Source organism: Eucalyptus grandis, chromosome 4 (assembly GCF_016545825.1).
Source record: "Eucalyptus grandis isolate ANBG69807.140 chromosome 4, ASM1654582v1, whole genome shotgun sequence".
Classification (NCBI taxonomy): domain Eukaryota; kingdom Viridiplantae; phylum Streptophyta; class Magnoliopsida; order Myrtales; family Myrtaceae; genus Eucalyptus; species Eucalyptus grandis.
The window spans coordinates 17,392,513-17,414,718 of NC_052615.1; the positions used below are offsets into that span (position 1 = coordinate 17,392,513).

A 22,206-nucleotide genomic window follows, 5' to 3' on the forward strand; every position below is an offset into this window, starting at 1 on the left:
TAGAGCTTATGTAATTCAAAGTTAGTACACATGATTATTCTTTTTGTCAACCAATATTGAAAAATTATTGATTTCTTCAAAAAAAAAAAATACCCATTATTCTGCGTTGGGAATTGATAAATTTTTTTGTGAATTATTGACTTGGCAAATTCCATGTTCACTCGCCCTTTGGCTGGTTTTGACCAAAAAAATACAATTTTTATTGGATTTATCCTTAATTCGAAATTAGGACCACAAAGGCATCCACTAGCATATCCTATGGTCATATTCCTATTTAATGGCCACGAATCCTTGGTGGAGCAAGAGATTGTGGTTCGTTTCCAAATCAAATCATAGCCGTCGATATCATTTATTCAATTTCTTTTTCTGGTCAGGACACCTTTTCGATTTGGCGGATTAAAATTAAACTCCTCAAAAAAACGAAAATGGAATTCTCCTTCAAATAATTACCACGAAAATATACTAAAAAGACAAAGATGAAAAAGGTGGGATAATTAATCTGGTCAACAAATTATAGTTTTTCTAACAAAAAAATGAATTATATTTTTCATCCCAAAATAAAAATACAAATTCAAGAGAAAAATTTGGGGTCGACATCATGCCGAATTGCCACGTGTGTGACTGACTGTCATTCCATCATTCTAAAAACATAGTTTTTTCTATTTTTTTGGGACGCATATTTTTTTATTTATCATAGTTGATTCGCTTGAAAGATTAACTGATGAATCTGATAATTAAAGTTAACCAAATTAATAAAAATCATTGTAAAATTGTAAAAATATAGAATTAATACAACTAAAAATCACAAATTATTTATCAATTACACACTTTTTCCATTCTTGCCTAAAAGAAAAACACAAACCGGTTCTTGAAAAATCTTAAACCGGTGTCCATGATCTAAATCTATCATTTATTAGCATTCCGTCCAATGCTTCATAAAAAATGCATACATGTCAACAGATAGATTCGATGTGGAGAATAATTGATTGGAATGCAAAATAAACCCGTATTGACTAGTGCCGATTTTAATAGTAACATTGATTTGTGACTATTTATAAGGCGAAAATTAGCGTGGGGCCAATGCGTCGTGAGAGCATCAATTTATTCGATATTTTGAAGAGATGTCAACCTTGGAAAACATTACCACCAGACGCTGTCCCGAATTTATCAACATCCCAAAAAATAAAATACAAAATAATAATAATAATAATAAAAGCTATGGCTGGGAAATTGCCTGGAAATATCGGCAAAATGTTGACCACGGCACTAAAACGGACAAAAGACGTTTCGGGTTCGGACTCCTCCACTTCACGTCCGCCGGGCCGGCCGCCACGTGACGCAAGTGGTGACACCCCCAGCCCCCAGACCAATCGCCGCCCGCCACGTCGGCCACCATGCAGGGGCGCTTGCACGGGCCCGTCATCGCGTCCAGGTTCATCGCGGCCCCGGAAGTCGCCTTCCCTATAAAACCTCCCCCTCCTCCCCTCCTTCTCTCTCCACACGATCCAGCGAGCACGAGCTTCTGTCGACAGCACACACGCCGAGAGCACCAGAGACGAGATTTCGCGTTGAGATTTTAGCGAAGGAAGGGAAGATTTGTGGGTAGTGTTCTTCCATGGCGTTGGCGGTGAGCACTTCTTCCACTTCCGCCATTTCCGGGTCGAGCTTCTCCCGCGCCGGCGCCGGCGGCGGCGGCCACGGCGAGCTCCGAGGTAATTTGGGTTATCTTTTTGGCAGAAGTTGGATGGCGGGTCGCTCGTGGAAAGAGGAATTTCCTCGAATTTGTTTGTCTGATGACTTGTGCGGATGAAGCTGCGGTGTTTAATCGTGGGGGGTTGATTTTGGTTTTCGTCGGCCTGGAGACGATTTGGGGTAGATTTGTGGCTCGAATTCGTTTGGTTTTGTGGGGGTTGTCGGTTGTGGCTGGGGTTTTGGCGCGTCGGGGTTTTTTTCTTTCCGATTATGCCTGAATTCGCCGCTCCCGCCTTTCGGTTGAGGTTATGTTCTTGTGGTTTAGGAACGATTTGCGTGAAATTTGGGCGCGAATTTGCAAAGTAATCTCATTTATCACTTGGGGTTTTCTGCAATTGTGAACCCGTTCATGGGTTCATGGGGATTTGATGAATCATTCTATTTTTGCTGCTCTTGGGTCGCGATGTCGTTGCTTATGAAGATAGAATTCGTGATGGGTTTTGATTAATTGTGCGTAAATTGGTTGCTTTTGGGCTGTGGTTTTTCGTTGCTAATGCGGATGAACTGGGATTGCTGCAGCTCCACAGATTGGCTTGTTCCGCCTGTTGGATAGACCGCAAGGTGCGTCAATAGCTTTGAATGTATCCCAAAGGAGAACCTCGGTGAAGCCCATCAATGCAGAGCTGAAGCGAAACGACTCGATTGTCCCTTCGGCAGCAACGATCGTTGCTCCTGGTAAATAGCTTGAATGATATAAATTTTTGGAATTGAGTGAATGATCTGGAATTTGCCTTCTTGGGTGCATTAATGACGTTTTTCTTGCGGTGACGTGTTTGAATTCTGCAGAAGTGGAAGAGAAGGTAGATGTGAAAGTGGAGGATTACGAGCGGTTGGCAAAGGACCTTCTTGCTGCATCTCCTCTTCAGATCATGGACAAGGCCCTTGAGAAATTTGGGGATGATATAGCGATTGCTTTCAGGTAAAACCGTGAAAACTTTCTGAGCTCGTCCAAAGAACAAAATCATCAAGCTTAGATTATTTTGCTAACGTCATGACAGAATTACATGTTAATGCTACTTGATATGGCATTGGGCCATTCAGTCAAAATGTGCGGCTGAAATTTGTGAAGAAACCTTTGATCATCTGTTGATGATTACTGAAAAGCATGTTTATACATTCTAACTTTGGTTTTATTTTATCTTTCCTGTGGAAGGCCCACCACAGACATTATTGACACTGTGATTTAAACTTTTGCAGTGGCGCTGAAGATGTCGCCTTGATTGAATACGCGAAACTGACAGGAAGACCTTTTAGGGTATTCAGCCTTGACACGGGAAGGCTGAACCCCGAGACATATCAGTTCTTTGATGCTGTCGAGAAGCAGTACGGCATTCACATTGAGTATATGTTTCCCGATGCTGTCGAAGTTCAGGCACTAGTCCGCAATAAGGGGCTTTTCTCATTCTATGAGGACGGACATCAGGAGTGCTGCCGTGTGAGGAAGGTGAGACCCCTCCGAAGGGCCCTCAAGGGACTCCGAGCCTGGATCACTGGGCAGAGGAAGGATCAGTCCCCGGGAACAAGGTCCGAGATTCCAGTTGTTCAAGTGGACCCTGTTTTCGAGGGCATGGATGGTGGGGTCGGTAGCCTGGTGAAGTGGAACCCACTGGCTAATGTTGAGGGCAATGATGTGTGGAGCTTTCTTAGGGCCATGAATGTGCCTGTGAATTCATTGCATACCAAGGGATATGTCTCAATTGGGTGCGAGCCGTGCACAAGGCCGGTACTTCCAGGTCAACACGAGAGGGAAGGAAGGTGGTGGTGGGAGGACGCCAAGGCGAAGGAGTGTGGGCTCCACAAAGGAAACCTGAAACAGGATGAAGCTGGCGGCAACGGATCAGCTCACGCAAATGGAAGCGCTGCTGTTGCCGATCTCTTTGACACTCAAGATGTGGTCACCTTGAGCAGGCCTGGAATAGAGAACCTGCTGAAGCTGGAGAACCGAAAGGAGCCATGGCTCGTCGTGTGCTATGCCCCATGGTGCCCCTTCTGCCAGGTAGATAATTTGGGCCAAAATCGTCCTTTACGACTAATCAGTAATTGCTTTTTGAAATGTGTCTTGACTGAATTCTCCTATTTGATGATAGGCAATGGAAGCTTCATTTGTCGAGCTGGCCGAGAAGCTGGCGGGAAGTGGGGTGAAGGTGGGGAAGTTCAACGCGGACGGCGATCAGAAAGAGTTTGCAAAGCAACATTTGCAGCTGCAGAGCTTCCCAACAATACTGTTCTTCCCTAACCACTCCTCCAAGCCCATCAAGTACCCCTCAGAGAAGAGGGACGTCGATTCCTTGACGGTCTTTGTGAACGCCCTGCGGTGACGGAACTCGAAAAGTCTCGCGAGGCTTTTCTTTTCGGTCGGTAGTTGAGTACGGTACTCATTGGAAGGACGGAAGTCGAGTTACTCCAATTCGGTTTGGCGTAATGGCTTGGCTAGCAAGCTCAAGTTTTGTGGGCGGCGGTCCGGATTTGCAAGACTCGGGACCTCGGACTTTCGTGTCGCTGTATATTTTTCTGCATCAATGTCGGGTATAGTTCATTGTTTTATTTCGGCTTGGTCTCGGGCTTTTGCCCTTTTAGGCGGGCGTCTGTTAGAATGATGCTGTAGTATTTGCGGAGAACCATCCAAACTTTTGAGTGTATCTCCCGTTGCAAATCTGAGGTCCTTGTTCGGTGCGAAAGCTGTTGCCAAATTGTCTTTTTCCCTTGCGAAAACCTCATCCACACCTTCATCACGGAATATTCTTGCTTCGGTGCTGGGGTTTGCAGCTTTGAATCGTGGTGATTTTCTTTCTGAGGTGAGCAGCCACGTTGTGTCGTGTCCAATAAAAAGCTGAAAGCAGAGTGGGAAATGGAGGGATTGATAGAAAACAAAAGAGGATACATCATGCATTGCACAAGTTTGCGTGGCTCAGGACAGCAAATTGTCCCTCACAAGGAAAGGGGGGGATTCTCTCTCGAGAGAGAGAAATATGAAACTCATATGGTGGTTCTAGCTTTCCATCGATCCGGGCACGCAAAACCCTTTTTAGCCACACTCTAGCTTTAAGCAAGGTATTGTTATTGAGCAAAGCGATTCCACGCTTGGATAGTTCGATCCCCACGAAACGTTAATCTCATGGCTCCTTTAGGGGGCATTTGTTTATTTTTGTTTCTGTTCCTCGGAACAAAAATTTATGTTCTTTTATTTCGGTACAAAAAAAAAGAATGGAAACGTATTTATTTACACTTTTGTTCCTAGGAATAGATTTGAGACAGAAACAAGAATTAGAAAAAACTTATTTCTTGTTAAATAACACTTAGATAAACAATTTTTCTCTCCTATTCTTTTCTTCTCTTTCTTTTCTTCTTATTTTTTCTTTGGCCGGTTGCCAACCTTGACCATGGTCGGCGACTTCGCCAGAGTGTTGCCGACCCCAGCGAGGCCAAGCTCACCTAGTCAAGGTGAGGCTGACCTTGCGTCGGCAGGCGAGGCTCGGCCTCGCCAGATCTGGGCGAGCCTCGCCGTAACTGGGCGAGGCGCCAGCCCAAAAGGAAGAAAAATTAAAATTAAAAAATTAAAAAATTAAAAATAAAATAAAAAAAATTATACAAGTTTACCAAAATTTGTTTATTCTTTTTCTATTAGGAAATATAAATTCTATATGGTTCTTAAACGCGTTTTTTCTCTTCGAAAATTGTTAAATGGAAATAGAGATAGTTCTATCTCTATTCCATGAATAATTTTTAAAGTAAACATTACTAAACGCATTCTTAGTTTCCGTCTACCAAAATGGAAATACTTTCATACTGACTAATATTTACGTAACATAATTTTAGGGAAAAGTATCAGTAATAGGGATGTGCAACAAAACAAGTTATAGCAAGGGCTTGCTCGCCCTTACTCAATGGCCGGTGAGAGTTGTTAGCGACCCTTGTCAACTAAAATGAAAAGCAAAAAAAATAATAATAATAATAAAAAGGATAATTAATATTTACATTAATGATTTTTGATCAAAATTAGTTGATAGACTCAATTAACAAAATGTGAAAATATTTATGATTAAATTGGCACAAATGAAAGTTTTATAACTGAATTAGTACACTTACAATAAATTTAATACTTTTTATTACTTTTACCCATAACTTTAGCAACCCATAATCAACTCAAGCTAAATCCTTATCCAAACTCGAAATCCTTAACAATTCTATCTTTTCAACTCTTTTGTTAATTTTTCTCCCTTTTATTTATCTTCAAACGAAGTGGTGCGAGAATGACAATGGTTTTAGGCAGGGCTTAACAAACTGGAGGCTATCTGTTCAAATTCCATCGAATTTTTGTACGTAACTGCTTTGCAAAAGCATAATGTTACATATTCCTTTGATTCAATCTTAGCTTTTTCAGAAAGATTATATTGATTATTAGAAATGTCGGCAGCTGACATTGTACTAGCTTGAGGACTAGGGTCGTCCCACGTGCGAAACGCGAGAGGACCCGGGGACAGCGGCCCACTCACTCCCTGAAGAAAGATAAAAAAAAAAAAGTCGAAATTAGGATTAAGACTGAACATAAGGTCGGTGCCATTTTTTATAAATTGGGCCCAACATCAATTGCAGAACTTTTCATCGAACGCGAGTGTCGAAATGCAACTGGAAATGGGTCCGGGTCAAATCGCGGACCTACTTTTAGTCGGTCTTTATTTCTTAAGACTCATTTTAAGCGGAAAAATTATTCAAAAACCTATAAATTTATTGCATTTCTGTCACTTCAATCTTTAATATTTTAATTTTATCAATTAAGTTATAAACTTTATTCACTTTTTGCCAATTGAATCCATTCAATCAATTTTTGCTAGAATTTGCTAATATAAACAATGATTGTGCCACGTAGGACAGCTTATACTAATGTGAATAATTTTTTTTTGATAATTCTCTATTTTTTATTTTTCTCTTTTCCTTCTTTCCATTTTCTCATTTTCTCTTTTCTTTTTTTCCTTTGCCAACCACCGTTGAACCTTGTCCATGGGTTAACAAAGGTTGCTCACCTTGGTTGAGGTACACCTCGCTAGAAGAGGTGTCAAATGGGTGGGGTTTGTTTTGGGGGGGAATGGGTCATTAAATGATTCAACTCAAATTCAGCCATTTAATTCACATTGACCCACTTATTTTTTAAGAACTCATACTTAATTCAATCCATATAATTCACTCTTTTTAATTATAATAAATTTAAAATATATTTTTTAAAAAAAACTATTGAGAACAACTAACGCTCCATCTCTTGCTTTACCCCTTGGACTATTAGACGAATTTCAATAATGCCACTTCGCCCCTTGCTCCGCTACCGGAGCCACCCTAAATCGCCATAGCACCTTGACCATCGCTTGGAACACTAGTATGCAAAGCACCATTTGTGCTCCGGCTGAACAGTTAATCTCCGGGTGTGTTTGGTTCGGTATTTTGATGGATTTTTAGCCTCCAAAGCCCATGGAAACACTAGACTATTTGACAACCATTTTGAAGTCATTTTCAAATGAAAGTTAGCGTTGGCAAGATTGAAAGCCCAATGCTAGTAAATATTAGTTTTGAGCTTTCAGTATTTGGCCAAATGTTAAAACTTATTTTTTCCTTCCAAAACTATTACTACTTATTCTTCAAATTTCTGATTTTGCCCTTATTATTATTTTTTTAAATGCCAAAAATAATGCTAAAAAAATCAAATATATATAAATGCTAAAAAAAATTAAATATATTTTGGTCTTTTTAAAAAATTATTTATATATATGATTTTTAGCATATATATATGATTTTTGGCATTATTGTCAAAATTTATATTTAATAAGTTACATACATTATTTTTTTTTCAATTTTAAACAAATAAAAATTAAAAAATTTCGACATAGGATTTCGTCTTTAAAAAAAAAAAAATTATATATATATATATATGTATTTGATTTTTAGCATTATTTTCAAATTTATATTTAAAAAGTCGCATATATTATTTTTCAAATTTAAAAATTTAAAATTAAAAAATTTCGATGAAGGATTTGGTCTTTTTTTTTTTTTTAAATATTATTTGATTTTTAGTATTATTGTCAGAATTTATATTTAAAAAGTTGCATACATTTTTTTTTTTTCAATTTTAAACAATTAAAAATTTAAAAATTATGATGAAGGGTTTGGTCTTTTAAAAAAAAAAATTATATACATGTATTTGATTTTTTAGCATTATTTTCAAATTTATATTTAAAAATTTGCATACATTATTTTTCAATTTTAAACAAATAAAAATTAAAAAAATTTGACGAAGGATTTGGTCTTTTTTTTTTTTTAAATATATATATGTAGTTGATTTTTAGCATTATTCTGAAAATTTATATTTAAAAAGTTGCATACATCTTTTTTTTTTCAATTTTAAGTAAATAAAAAAAAAAAAAAATTCGATGAAAGGTTTGGTCTTTTTAAAAAAATTATATTATGTATTTGATTTTTTTAGTCAAAATTTATATTTAAAAAGTTGCATACATTATTTTTTTCAACTTTAAACAAATAAAATTAAAAAAAAAACTAATATTAATCACCCAAAGAGCTTTTGAAATGTGTTTTCTACCAAATAACATATTTCTTAAAATTACTTTTCAAAGCATAATTTACCAAACGGCATTTACATTAGATTAAACTGTTTTGCATTTTTCCAATGTGCTTTCAAAATGGTGAACCAAATACACTTTCCATCCTCGACAAAGGGACTCTCTCTCTCTCTCGTGAACGGCCTTAGCAACACGCCTTCATTTCCCAATTCAAAGAGATCTTGGAGGATTTGGACAAGCAAAGGCCGAAGGATGAAGGGGGTGGGTGTCTTGGGGTGGTGGAAGTGGGAGTCATTGGCCACGAAGAGCGAAGCGGTGTTGGGAGAACCTAGTGGTGGAGGAGCGAGAGGACGAGAGCATCAGATCTAGGCAAGAGCATTGGATATGGGGTAAGAGAAGTAGGTTGAATGGAGAGTGGGTGAGAGGGCGAGAGCGTCAGATCTAGGGAGAGGAAGCCATAGGAGGGAACGAGAGGGAAGTAGAGGGAATGGGCCTTGCAAATGGTTGAATTGGTGGCTAATATGAGAGCCTCAAGGTTGAGGAAGGAACGGCATTAAAAGTGTAGAGTAGAGAGAGAGAGGGGTAGGGAATGGACAAGAAGAAATGGCAGTGATAGAGGTGCAAGCGTCCAACCAGATGCTGAGGCGTAAATAAGAGGAAGACGGTCGCTATCGAGAAGAGGGGAGAAGAGAGAGAGAGAGCAAAGAGGGAGAGAGGAGAGTTTAGCCATTATGGGTTGGAAATAGGTTATAAACTCAACATATATAAACCCGTTTATTTTAGACTTCAAATTTTAGAACCCACTAAGAATAGGTTTTTCAAATTTAAAGTGATTTATATATGACTCATTTATTGTTTAAGACCCATTTTGATAGGTTTGCTTGCAAGTGGTGGCTATAAAGGGAAGAAAAAAAGAAAAAGAGAAATAAATAAAAATTCAAAAATATTAAAATATTATTAGAAGCTTTTAATGTTAGCACTAATTGTGTCATGCCCCATATGATGATTGGTATCTACGTTAGTAATTTTTAGTCAAAATTTGTCGGATAAACTCAATTGACAAAAAGTGAAAAAAAATTATAACTCAATTAACAAAATTGAAAAGTTTTGTATTGAACTGACAAAAGTACAATATACTTAAGACTTTTTGGACAATTTCCCTCACTTTAAGCTACTCAAAAGAATTGAACTTGTCAATTTTAAACCCAATCCACCACACGAGTTGAAAAATGGGTTACTGACCTATCTTGCCACCTTCCAATTTCAAGTATGACAAAATATGAGTATGCTTTAGTCCCAAGCCATCTTCATCCACCAAATCGGTAGGCAAGGGAGTTAGATAACATTAAATAAGGGTTCGAACCGTGAGTAAACTACACTAAGTACGAATTTTGTCAATCCTAGGGTGGATGATCAGACGGCCTAACGTCTTTATGACTCAAAGAATTTCTAGCCTGTCCATTCCCTTACAAACCGAGGTAGATTAGTAGTTCAACAGCACTTAGCATCGCCTCGTTAAGGTGATAATGAGATTTTAAAAGAAATGCGATTATGTAAAGAAGAAAACGAAAAGTAAAATGGTTTAATTACGACAGATGCAGCTTGATTTTCTAAACTGCCAAAGCTAATAATACCTGCTCTGCTCCGCTCTGCTTTGCTCTTGTTTGGTTGTGCAGGGCAACTTGCCCTGTGCCCTTTGGAGCCTGCTCTGTTTTGGCCGCTTCCGCTGTCCATGTACTTTTGAAAAGCCTTCCTTTTTCCATCACCACCCATATTTGAAATTTGAAAAATTTTCAGACTTTTCTTTTCATCTTTTTTTGGGGGGTTTTTTAAAATTTATGAAGTCAAATGAAATAATGGCCGATGGTACAAGATGGACTCCAGCTGAACCCCATCAACAAAAAGGAGCCGGGAGCCTGGGATCTGCTTGACAGTGATAATCACCTTTCGTGCTACTTCTATAGGAGTTCTTTATGATGGGAATTCAACACTTTGAATTCTAATCATTGTGCTTGCATTTCAAAAGCTATCCCATTAGTTAATTACCAATAAATTTGATCTTGTGAGATTTCTATATTCGACTCACATTATACACAATTTTACTTTGATTCATATATTATACGAAACACTTCTAGTAAGATTCATAAAAGATTGTTAGAGTTAATCGTTCCTCCTATCTTTTTTCACTTTTCAATAAAGAATAAAAAAAACAATCTTCGATTCAAATTCCTCATTATATCTTGGAGCTGGTTTTTCTTTTGAGCTAGTTCTTCTTTTATGAATGATATTTCTCTCTGCATAAATGACTCGAACCTAAAGGCGAGGCGTAAATAATCTAATCCACGGTGCAAAAATTGATACAAATGCTATTGACATCTAACTACGAAATGGGCGTTTGGTGAAAACAGGGAATTTTATTGTTTTTTGGCGGTATCCAAAAATGATGAGAGAAATTGAATGCGAAGCCAGAAAACAGAAGAAGGGCCACGTCTCTTCCGAAATGCAAGGCTGTAATTCGAGGCAACTCTGCAAACGCAAAAGTACGGAAGGAATCATATTCCCCCAAATGGAATCTCACGTTAGATTTCGTGAGTTAATTTTCTGGCTCAATAATTCCATTGCATTTTTTTTTTTTGTCTGATGTTTTTGCCATCTTCCCTCCGGAGTGAAGACAAAATTCATCACATAGGTAAATTCCGAAGTGTTTAAACTCTTCCAATCGATGATCAAATAAGACATGACCAAGATTCTTGAAGTGGCCTAATCATGCTAATTTGCAAATTCAAGTAACTGTTGAAATTTAGGAGCTAGGGGACAAGCCTCTTAAAACCTTCCTTAAAATCTACCTCAAATTCGTTGGTAACTATTCAAACATGTGAGAAACAAGTTCTTATAAGGGTTGATTGAAAGAGACTCTTAGCGATACATAAGCTTGATATATGAAATTATGTGATAAATTCAACTTGGCATGTATTTATCAGTTAACAAGAGTTTTAAAAAAAAATTGTTATATGTTTTGTTTTACTGTTTCTACTTAGTCAAAAAATAAGAGTTCAATAGATCAATTTTTGATAAATCTTAGTATCTATACTATTGTATATTAGGAGTGAGTCGAATGAGAAAGTTCGATGAACACTTGAGTCATTTTCTCGTGCATGTAAATTTAGGATTTCATTAAAAGTCTACAAGAGATACTTGTTAAATAATGAATGAATAAAACTTCACATTTTCAGTGCACTTCCGTGTCATATTATATATAATATATACTATAATACGTAAAATAACTTGTGTATAGTATATCGATAAGGACTGTTGAGGTGATCGGCCACAAAAGTGTTTAAAAACACAAATTATTATTGACAATAAGTTTTTTTCTAATTGATTAACTATTTCAGGCAAGGAGTTATTTTAAGAAAATATTTTTACCATAATTGTCCAAAACAAATCTGAAAAACAGAAAGAAACCCTGTGCTACTTTCAAACAATACATTCTCTTGCAACCTTTTCGCACCAACCATTCTTGAAAGCACATAAGAAAAGCTCAACAACAGTTCCAAAAATCCCTGTCGGTCCACCCACACGGTTACAATTTTTGGAGGAGGATTCGCCGATGGCTTCACCTTTCGTCTCCACCGTAAGGAAAAATGGCATTTTTCCAGTCTTAAAAAGTTCTTTCCCCCTCTAAAGGCCAGAATTTTCCACCTCTCTCTCTCTCTCTCTCTCTGCTTTACTGTCGTCTTTCCTTCTGAACACTCAAAAGAGCCGAGAAGACTCCTTGCTGAACCTCTGAACTTTACCCTTCTGAGGATAATGCTAGGATCTGCAGCTGATTCTGAGCTTGAAGATGGAACAGTGAAGCTGGACTCTCTCCTCAATGGCAATCTCTAAGCTCGCTCCCCTCCTCTTCCTCGCTCTCGTCTTCCTCTCCATTGCCGAACCAGGTACAGCAACAAAAGAAGAGGCGAAAAACCCGAGAAAGAAAGAGGCCCACTTGAGTTTTTTGCTCGATTAGGGGACGAGTTTCAGCATTTCGCCTTGTACTTTACCTCCTATTTCTTGCAGGGGAGCCATCGCTATTCGCAGACATCAAGCAAGGCCAGGACCCAGATAAGGAACCGTACGTGGGGGTGAACGTGGGCACGGACGTCTCGCATCTCCTCTCTCCGCCGAACCTGGTCTCGTTCCTCCAGGTCCAGAAGATCACCCACGTCCGTGTCTACGATGCAGACCCTGACCTCCTCAAGGCGCTGGCCAAGACCAAGATTCGGGTCATCATCGGTGTGCCCAACAACCAGCTGCTCGCGATTGGGTCGTCAAATGCCACTGCCGCTTCGTGGGTCGGCCGGAACGTCGTTGCTTACTACCCGGAAACGTCGATCATTGGCATTGCGGTCGGCGATGAGGTCTTGACCACGGTGCCCTCTTCAGCTCCTCTGCTTGTGCCCGCAATTGAATCACTCTACAGTGCTTTGGTAGCTGCGAATCTCCATACCCAGATCAAGGTTTCAACGCCGCACGCTGCGTCGATCATTCTCGATTCATTCCCGCCGAGCCAGGCCTATTTTAACCAGAGCTTGGTCTCTGTGATGCTCCCCTTGTTGCAGTTCTTGTCAAGAACCGGGTCACCTCTGATGATGAATTTGTACCCTTACTATGTGTTTATGCAGAACAAGGGTGTGGTTCCTCTTGATAATGCGCTCTTCAAGCCCTTGACACCAGCCAAAGAGATGGTTGATCCGAACACTCTGCTTCACTACACTAATGTGCTCGATGCCATGATCGATGCCACATATGTTTCGATGAAGAACTTGAATGTCACTGATGTTGTGGTGCTCGTGTCCGAAAGCGGGTGGCCTTCGAAGGGGGACTCGAAGGAGCCTTATGCCACAGTCGATAATGCGGATACATATAATTCCAATCTGATTAAGCATGTTCTCGATAGGACCGGAACTCCTTTGCACCCAGAACTTACTTCTAGTGTGTATATATACGAATTGTTCAATGAGGACTTGAGGTCTCCACCGATGTCGGAGGCAAACTGGGGTCTGTTCTATGGAAATTCCACGGCAGTGTACTTGCTTCACGTGTCTGGAAGTGGTGGATTTTTGGCAAATGATACTACTAATCAGACATACTGCATTGCCATGGACAACGTCGATTCAAGAACTCTACAAACTGCGTTAGATTGGGCATGCGGTCAGGGGCAGGCAAATTGCTCGGAAATACAGCCCGGGGAGGATTGTTATCAGCCCAGCAATGTGAAGAATCACGCCTCTTATGCATTTGATAGTTACTATCAGAAGGAAGGGAAGGCTGCTGGGTCTTGTGACTTCAAAGGCGTGGCCATGATCACCACCACAGACCCAAGTAAGTATGATCATTCTCACAACACCTAATAGCATTAAAGAAGTGGATTCTGCAATGATTCATGAGTTTAGACAGTCAAAGAACCTGAAAAGCTACTGGTATGCATTTCGATGTGCTGTAGAGTAGGGTAAGTTGTTCATAAGCATTGTGCTCTGCACAAGTATGGAAACGTGGGATTCAAAGAGAAGGAAAAAATTTAGTAAACTAACAGATAAATTGATTTTTTCTTTTGGCCTAGAAAAAAAAAGGTGTAATGATATGAAATGTAAAGAATTAACTGTCCATGTGACATGCCTCATTTGGCTAATTTCAGAGTGGAATTAATGAGGGAAGAATTTCGGGGTCAGATTATAATGACCCAAATGATTAGCAGGTGATGCTTCCCCAAACTTATGCCACTAAGGTGGAAGCAATTGAAAAAGAATTTGCTTCCTTTTCTCATTGGATTCCATTTGGTTTTCATAAGCTGATGGATTCTGATAGTACAGTGATCTGACAGATACGCACATGGCATCCTGTGGTTGGGGGTGTGAAAGTTAAAAAAAAAAAGTGTTGGAATAATTCTTATGATTTTGCGCTGTATTTTTTAAAAAAAGAATTGGGACACGTTGCTGTTTGATATTCTTTAAGCCAGGGAAGTTTTCAAGATATCCATCAAGTACGAGTAAGATTTTGCTTGAAGATCCGGTAAAAAGAAAGGAGGGAGATTTGAGTTTCAGGGGACGTAGGTACTAGGCCAAATGGGTCCATACTTGTGTGTGCGTGTTTTTTTTTGTTTTTGGTCCTTGTAGTTGATTCACTATGTAAGACTACTATGTGAGTGTATGTACTCCTCTGACAGCAATGCACATTATTTATTCACTATTTTCTTTTGGGGAAACATCTGCAGGTCACGGGAGTTGTATTTTTCCAGGAAGGTGAGAAAGAATCCTGCTGCTTTTCACCGGTTCTTCTTGTTCCTTGGCTTGTAGTCTATTGATTTGTTGTGGTCTTTGCTTATGTTGAAAATTTTGAAATGCTTCTTGAATTCCTAATGAAGTGAAAACTTGGAATTATTTTGCAGCAAGAAGGTGAGCAACGCGACCAAGCAGGTTGTGAACTCCACAGTCTCAAGCGGTGCAACTGAGAGCTCAAGATTTTTCATCTTCAGCAGCAACAGAAGAACAGCAATTGACAAGGCTTTAGGATCTGTCTTCTCTGTACTTTTCTCATTCTTCTTAGCAGTTGCTCTGTGGACACCAATCTGAAATACATAAACATAATAACAGCTCCTTCCGACTGTCTTAGCATAATGGTTTTTTGATTGATCAATTCTTTTTTGATGTAATTAGCACCTTAAATGGAGTGCCTTTTTCCTAGAGCAGTCAACATCAGAAAATTCCTTGCACTTCTCCGCTAAAGCGAGCGTGTATCAATCTTTTTGATCAACCTTTGCCTAAAGTAAAATGTAAAGATATTGATTGACTTTAAAGTTATATATGGGACATTTAAAAGATGGGTTCTTTCAATCATCTCCCGCTTTGACTTTATGCTGGTGTATGGCCCTCGATGTGTGCAATTGACATCTAGCATACCCTTAACGAGAGAAACTCTAGAAAAAGAAGCTATGGAAAGAAGCTATGAATTGTTTTATCTTTTCTTTGAGACTTGCTTATCCATCCTGCTCATGCAACCACCGCTACAATCACTGATGGCAGCTTCGTTGAGGGCTCGTACCAGTGAGTCGAAAAGCTTATGCAGAACTTTCTCCCGGAAACTGCCATCCTTCAGTAGTTGAGCCCTTCTTTTACGTTCGATACGTGACTGCTTGCTATCCCTCAACCTTTTTTTCCCCCAAACATTGTTGATGAAGCTTTTGATAAGAGCACATTCTAGCCTTAGTAGCTGGCAGGACCATCAACTCAATATGCCTATAAATAACCGAAAGAGGGATAATGCAAGTCTAAGAATCTTTTGATAGCATTTCGTCAGCACAATGAAAAAAACAAAAAAAACCAACAAAAATATATGCTCAACATCACTGGTCCAGGAATTGCAAGACTATTATGACCTAAGAGCAGAGATCTCTCTACGTCGCTATGTCTTATATAAGGAACAGCTGAGTTTCAGCAAGTAAGACCACTTCAACCATGACAGAAGCAACAGCTGATATGATTCCTCCATCAAGCTCGGATAAATGGTCGAAATGGTATCTCTAAGCCACAAAAGGAAAAAAGGTTCCTGTCCTAATGTATAGACTGACCCAGCAAGTTAGGAAGGGAGATAATCTCCATCACTTGAAAATGAGGGCATCCCGTCCACGTCCAAATCGGCTCCGCTCTCCTAGATCTCATCTAGAGGAATAATAAGAGTTCGGCGTTATCACCTGAGGTATGTGCTTGGAAGAGCTCGCATTCTAGATCAATGGACCTCATAGCATTAAATGGCATTGATCATGTGTTCAAGCCGTCTCTAACATCATGTACTTTTGAGGACTATCTCTTGAACAAATACCTCTAAACCCACCTTCAAGCATCACCTGCCAGCATCACCCGCCATCACGCGCGAGGGGGCACCCGGGGTTCGGGTCATGATAGTCACGTACTAACCCACATGAATTGTCCAAAGTGTGGATCCGATAGTTCCATGTCCCATGCCCAACTCTCATTTTCCTAAGAGTTATCAAGCACATATTTGCAAATAGAAGCCCCAAGAGGAAAAGAAAATATCAAGAAAGCCAAGCTATCTCAACAAACTAAAATAGACAGAGACGGTTAAAAGATGAAAAGCTATCAAAGTAACAAGGAAGAATCATCTGAGATATTCATTCCCAATTCCATGGCCTCCAACTTTTTCTTTACCCTCAGCAGAAGAGTTGCTTCCCATGAATCCTACAATAACAAAAGATCACCAGCATCAGCAACAAAGGAGTGTGCGATCACAAAGACCACCTATATTCATATGCTATAGCCCCAAAACCCCATAATGAAAGTTTGATCTTTCCAAAAGAACAATGACCAGGGAGAAGCTACATATCAACGCCAAAAGCACAGCACTTTTGTTATTACTTCAAGAACCAAAAGCAGAGAGGGCAAACGCCAATTTGCTTTCATACTATCTAGATAATCTCATGACCAATGTGATGAAATGATCTTTGCCAACACATAAGAAGGAGAAGCAATCTGCAGAAAGGCCAATTAGGTAGTAACATGAGCATGAGAGCATTTTACCAAGGGAGTTATGTCGGTAAACTCCTTCACAGCATCACTCAACTTCACAGCATCTACTTTGTCAATTGCATCAGCGAGGTCCTGGAAAAAGAAAGGAATTGTCACCTCTAATAACCAACCACAGCAAGTTGCAAAGTAAGAAAGACAACAAGATGCATTTTTGTTACGTGAAAAACAAAATACTATACATCGAAAAGATAAAAGGAACTAGAACCACATCTGTCGGGAACCACGGTTCAACATCGTGAGGAAGTAAAATAGAGGAGTACGGAAAGTCAATTTGATATAAAGGTCAAAAAGGCAACACACAGACAAATGGAGAAGGAACACCATCAACAGGTAAAACCTTTAGGAATCTGCATTCATGTGTTTCGGAGAAAGTTGGATCAAGTTCCTACAAAGTCAAATGCGTATCCATGAGTTCAGTCCAAGAAATGAGGTAATTAAGTTAATGACCAGAAACAAGACCTGATAGCATGCCAATGCATTTTCTATAGCAACTATATCGACCTTGGAGACTTGGCAAAGGCCAGCATGCAGAAGACGTTTTCGCGGTGCAAACTTCAAACCTTCTTGAAGATAATATAATGCTATTTCCTCATAAATCTCAGTAGCTTTCTGATATCTGAAAAGCACAACAGATAGAATATTCAGTATCCCCTTAAGAATCTTCAAGTAACTTCAGTAACACTACACAATTAGCCTATGCTTCCTATATTCGTGTTCAGCTGAACATCCTTCATCTTCTTTTTCCTACGTAATATGTGCATTGTACACAGGCATATACATAAATCACATGTCTGCATATGATGGATATTTTGTGTCAATCAAGAAGCAACAGATGAACATACACGCAATGCAACAATATCACGCGCCAGACAACTGACAATTTTTAAACCCTTCGTACATGACAATACAAATGAAGGTGCAAGCATATAAGCCAGCAATAAGCCAAAAGAAAATCTTTAGCCAAACAAATCTGAACTGAAATCAGCAAAATCAAAGTTTTCTCCCTAATGTCAGCTATGGAAAATCAAGGTGCGTATATTAGAGCCAAAAAAGAGGATAAACAATATTTCATAAATTGACTTGATTATGTTGCCGTGTCAAACAGCATTAGCATCTACCAATGCCACTTCCTAAAGAAAAGTAGGCTTACTGCTCTAGTTGAGCTGCAACCTGTGCAACCTTCTCCTTACACTCGTGGACAAACAGAATCAATTCTTCACTTTGGAAGAGGTCAGCTGCCCTCTCAAAATAGTCAACAGCACGTTCAAGGTTCTGCTCAGACTCATATAACTCACCAATATCCTACACAACAAAATCACAGGTCAATGGAGGCTGCCTCAGTCTGGGAGAACATAAATCAATGAACTATTGTTTTCCGACGTCAACATCCTGACAATGTTGAACAAATGCAACTCACCCACTGAAGGTACCTTATCCCTTTGCTGGCATCATTAGTCAATGAACAAGAGAAAGAACAGAACCATCAGTAACCAGTTCATGTCATTGTATTCTCCGAAATTACACCAGAATTGAGCAGTCATACTCTGACCTCACAATAGAGCGACCACCAGAGTCTAAATCGATTAACTATTGGGTGCTCATCGTGGATGTCTCATCACTTCAGTAGATTAACTTCCACAGCTAAAATATCCATAAATACTAACAATGCTCAGCGAAGTCACATCTATCACAAACACCAGTTCATTCCACCTGATTAAAGTCTCCCCAATGTCATTATCTCAAGGCAATAGCAGCCTGTAGTTGATAACTTTCATCAAACCAGACCTTATTTCAAGAAATCCATCCATCAGGTGCATAACAAAAATGAGCATGCTTTTTAAATCCTAAAAGATACTTGGTTTCATAGAAAGGGAAAGTCCCTGAAAACAATGCCCCAATACGATGGTTCATAAAAATCATGGTGAGCTAGGAATATCTCACAAGGCAGATACTGCTGAACCGTGTTAATGCTCAGAGTGCTCTCACAAGGTCGTGTAAATGCAGGATTGATTCAGACTGATGATAAAGAGAAAATATGCACCTGGTAATATCTGGCAGCCCTCCCTATACTCCCTATATGGATGAGCACATTCACAGCATGCTCCAAGCAAGTTATAGCCTCTACATAAAAAAGGAATACTTCAGACAAAGATCATCCATATCTTGTTTAGACAAAAGAAGGAAAAAGGCTTGGGAACAAAGAATGAACTGAAAAAGGCATGCTTGATACTTACAGGGAGATATGCAACAGAAATAAATAAAATAAATCAAGTGAACCGCAAGGGAAAGGCTGTAATGTCCATCGGCCAGAGATTGCTAACAGCCCAAAGGACACAAACACTGAGCCAAATGGAGCCACCTTACAAAATCACTAAGATACATGCTACAGATCTCATTTAAAATATGATGGATTCAAGAAGGTTTTGCTAAAGCCTAGACAGAAACATCCAAATGGTTAGAGACCAAGGAACTCTTTTACTGAGGAGTAAATAATCTTCTGGTCTGTTTGTGTTATCTTACATCAAGTATCAACAGACGCATACCCTTGGAGGATGTTTTCTTGTAGCAATCGGCAGCAAAGACAAAAGTGAGGATAGCTCCATAAGTATTTTTACCCTGTTGCATGAACCAGTTGTCAAGTTAGGCCTAAGAGAGAAGCACATTATCTGGTTCTCAGTCCTGGAAAAGGTCGGCACTTGCCTTTAACTGACACTTTGCTGACTCCATATAAGCTGATCCAGCTCTGTCCCCTGAAATATTAACGAGATTAAAAACATTAGCGAGCCATAGGTTGCTGAACTAGGCATGCCCTCTAAAAGCTAACTTAGATAGCCACAATCCACAAAGCTCATGGAGAGCCAAGCAAGATCCACGGCTATTTAAAAGACCAAGATCAATATACATCAATCCTCCATCGACATAGAGTGAATCGAATTGATATAGCACAGCGGAGAGATTGAAATACAAGATTCGGCGAGCTTGAAGCAATAGGCGGCTTGGAAGAAGAGATCGGCGGCCCCCTCGACCTTGTCGAACTTGGAACCCCACCATTCACAGCTGTTCAACTTCTTCTCTGCTTTCCTCTCGTATTCTTCTCCTCTCGCCAAATGATCGCCCATTTCTCGGTTCTCGATCGCCAAGTTCTTGAATCAACGGCCAATGGCGGGATGTTAGTGATGTTTGAATACTTACTTGATGCTCTATATATCTATATGATCGACCCTTTTTTTTTTCGCCATGTTAGAATACTCACTTGATTCTGTATATCTCTAAAGATCATGCATATATCTTATTTATACTGAAAATCCTTGATTGATCATATCTGGTATTATGTTTTTTTTATTACCTTATATAGTCATCTAATAAAAAGACTCCAGGCGCAATGCCCGTCTATTTACCTTCTTCTCTGCTTTCCTCTCATAGTGAAAACATGAGAGAAAGATAGAGAGAAAAAGTCACAAAGAACCTCAAATTATATCCACCGCGAATTTTTTCTTATGACATAAAAAACTCAAAACTTGTACCTATGTGGCGCATTTATTTTCCGTCAAGATTCTATTAGATGATTCTCAGTCAAAACATTGTTTTCATTTCGCTTAAGCTACATTAGATATTGTCGATCAACTAGTTCTTGAATCAACGGCCAAAGGCGAATGAATATGGGTTGTTGGACGGCGGTGGCGGGTGATGTCCTTGAGCTTGCGGAGTCACTGGCGATGTCGGGGAAGAGGATGAGTGGCCGGACTAGATGCGGAAGGTGAGGATGCTGGAGGAGGAGAGGGAGGTTGGAGAGAGGCTGGAGAGAGGCTGGAGAGAGGGTTAAACAGTGATTATGTTTCAGAAAATAATTTTTTTATTAGAAATGGTCTTTTTATATTCTGTTTCGAAAATAATTTCTGAGTAAAAAAAACGCGCTTGATAACTATTCAAAATTTCTATTCTGAAATAGAAATGTGTTTGATATGATTCTTAAATTTTTTATTTCTTTTAATTTTTTAATGCTTTTATTATTTTTTTTTTTTTTTTTTTTTCTCTTCTTCCTCCTTTTTTGTAGCCGGTCACCGGCCATGACGAGATTAGGTAAGCTCGCTTGAGGCTCGCTTGGCCTAGGCTAGGTTGAGCCTCGGCGGTGGCCAAGCGAGCATCGTCTGGCCACCGATGAGGCTCAACTTCGCCCGGGTAGCATGAGGTTGGGGCTGAGCCTCAATGTGGCTCAGCGTCGCCAATGCCAAGCGAGGTTGTTGGCATATGCCAAAAGGAAAAAGAAGAAAGGGGAAGAGAAGAAGAGAAAAGAGAAGAAAAGAGGAAAAAAAACAAAAATAGGAATTGATTTTATGAATTGTTCATGAGAATAAGAAGTTACTTTTTTATACTTCTTAATTATGTTTCAAAATTCTAGGAACAATTTTTTTTCCCACGAACAAAAAATTTACCAAACAATTTTTTTTTTTTTTTCATTCTAGAGAACAAAAGAACATAAATAGTTGTTTTGGGGATGGTTACCAAACAAGGCCTTAGCTACCGATTATCAAGGACCTAAGGCTTCATTTGGTACTCACAATAAAATTCGTGATAGGATAAATTTATCTTATTATGAGTTTGATGCATGTTTAAAATAAGATAAAATTAGATATAAAATAGATAAAATTATTTTGAGAAAGATAGGATAAAAGTGAATAAGATTTTTAATATTCATAATAAGAAAATTATTTTCTCAAATAACAAACTAACAAATTTGAAATTATATTTCAATATAAATAATATTTTAATTTTAATATAAAATTTTAAAATAACAAAAAATAACAATTTATTTTTTTAAATATTATTTTTATTTATATATTAAATTTAATTCTAAATTCAATATATAAATATAAATATATATTTATATTTATTATATGTCGCGATCCGATCTCGCCACCAATCCCCTTATCGTGAGGAGAATGAGAGGTAAGGTCGAGTTTAGGGATACTTGATAACAAGAATTCCTACACGACTTGCATTCCAAAAGACATTATCACCTCGCTTTTTGGATCAAACTCTTTGTGAGTTCCCTCCACGAATCACGAGCTCTCTTAAGCTCGTATTCTGCATGACGGCGGAGTATCGCGACCCATACCCCACACGGGTTACACATCTCGAGAGAGGAGGTCAGGTGTAAATATTAGATTTAAGAGCACTTTTACCATAATAACACCCATAAATATAGCATCACTTTATCCTTTGGGGTATTATCATATTGAGTATGCTAAATTATAGTGAGTTTCATCAAAACCCATACTCCTCGCGACGGGTACATATAAATGGTC

General features: G+C 39.0%; 3 protein-coding genes across 4 annotated transcripts; 2 read left to right on the forward strand and 1 right to left on the reverse strand.

Moving 5' to 3' along the window:
- The first annotated feature begins 1,492 nt into the window (after positions 1 to 1,492).
- On the forward strand, positions 1,493 to 4,430 carry LOC104441413 (5'-adenylylsulfate reductase 2, chloroplastic). Its single transcript, XM_010054558.3, has 5 exons — positions 1,493 to 1,712; positions 2,272 to 2,427; positions 2,539 to 2,671; positions 2,950 to 3,748; positions 3,840 to 4,430. The coding sequence occupies exons 1-5, from the start codon at positions 1,616 to 1,618 to the stop codon at positions 4,068 to 4,070; spliced, it is 1,416 nt and encodes a 471-aa protein (XP_010052860.2). The 5' UTR covers positions 1,493 to 1,615; the 3' UTR covers positions 4,071 to 4,430.
- Positions 4,431 to 11,846: 7,416 nt separating this feature from the next.
- LOC104441414 (glucan endo-1,3-beta-glucosidase 1) lies at positions 11,847 to 15,069 on the forward strand. The gene is made up of 4 exons (XM_010054559.3): positions 11,847 to 12,256; positions 12,378 to 13,682; positions 14,572 to 14,599; positions 14,746 to 15,069. The coding sequence occupies exons 1-4, from the start codon at positions 12,190 to 12,192 to the stop codon at positions 14,927 to 14,929; spliced, it is 1,584 nt and encodes a 527-aa protein (XP_010052861.1). The 5' UTR covers positions 11,847 to 12,189; the 3' UTR covers positions 14,930 to 15,069.
- A 1,006-nt stretch (positions 15,070 to 16,075) lies between these two features.
- Positions 16,076 to 20,088, reverse strand: LOC104441415 (alpha-soluble NSF attachment protein 2). 2 transcript variants are annotated; one of them, XM_010054562.3, is made up of 9 exons: positions 19,866 to 20,088; positions 19,601 to 19,650; positions 19,444 to 19,516; positions 18,942 to 19,021; positions 18,051 to 18,202; positions 17,402 to 17,516; positions 17,238 to 17,285; positions 16,892 to 16,972; positions 16,076 to 16,552 (listed from the first exon to the last, which is right to left on the reverse strand). In XM_010054562.3, the coding sequence occupies exons 1-9, from the start codon at positions 20,017 to 20,019 to the stop codon at positions 16,454 to 16,456; spliced, it is 852 nt and encodes a 283-aa protein (XP_010052864.2). In that variant the 5' UTR covers positions 20,020 to 20,088; the 3' UTR covers positions 16,076 to 16,453. The 2 variants fall into 2 exon arrangements, with proteins under 2 accessions (XP_010052864.2, XP_010052863.2); XM_010054561.3 differs by having other exon boundaries at positions 17,360 to 17,516; positions 19,866 to 20,087.
- Positions 20,089 to 22,206: the final 2,118 nt, after the last annotated feature.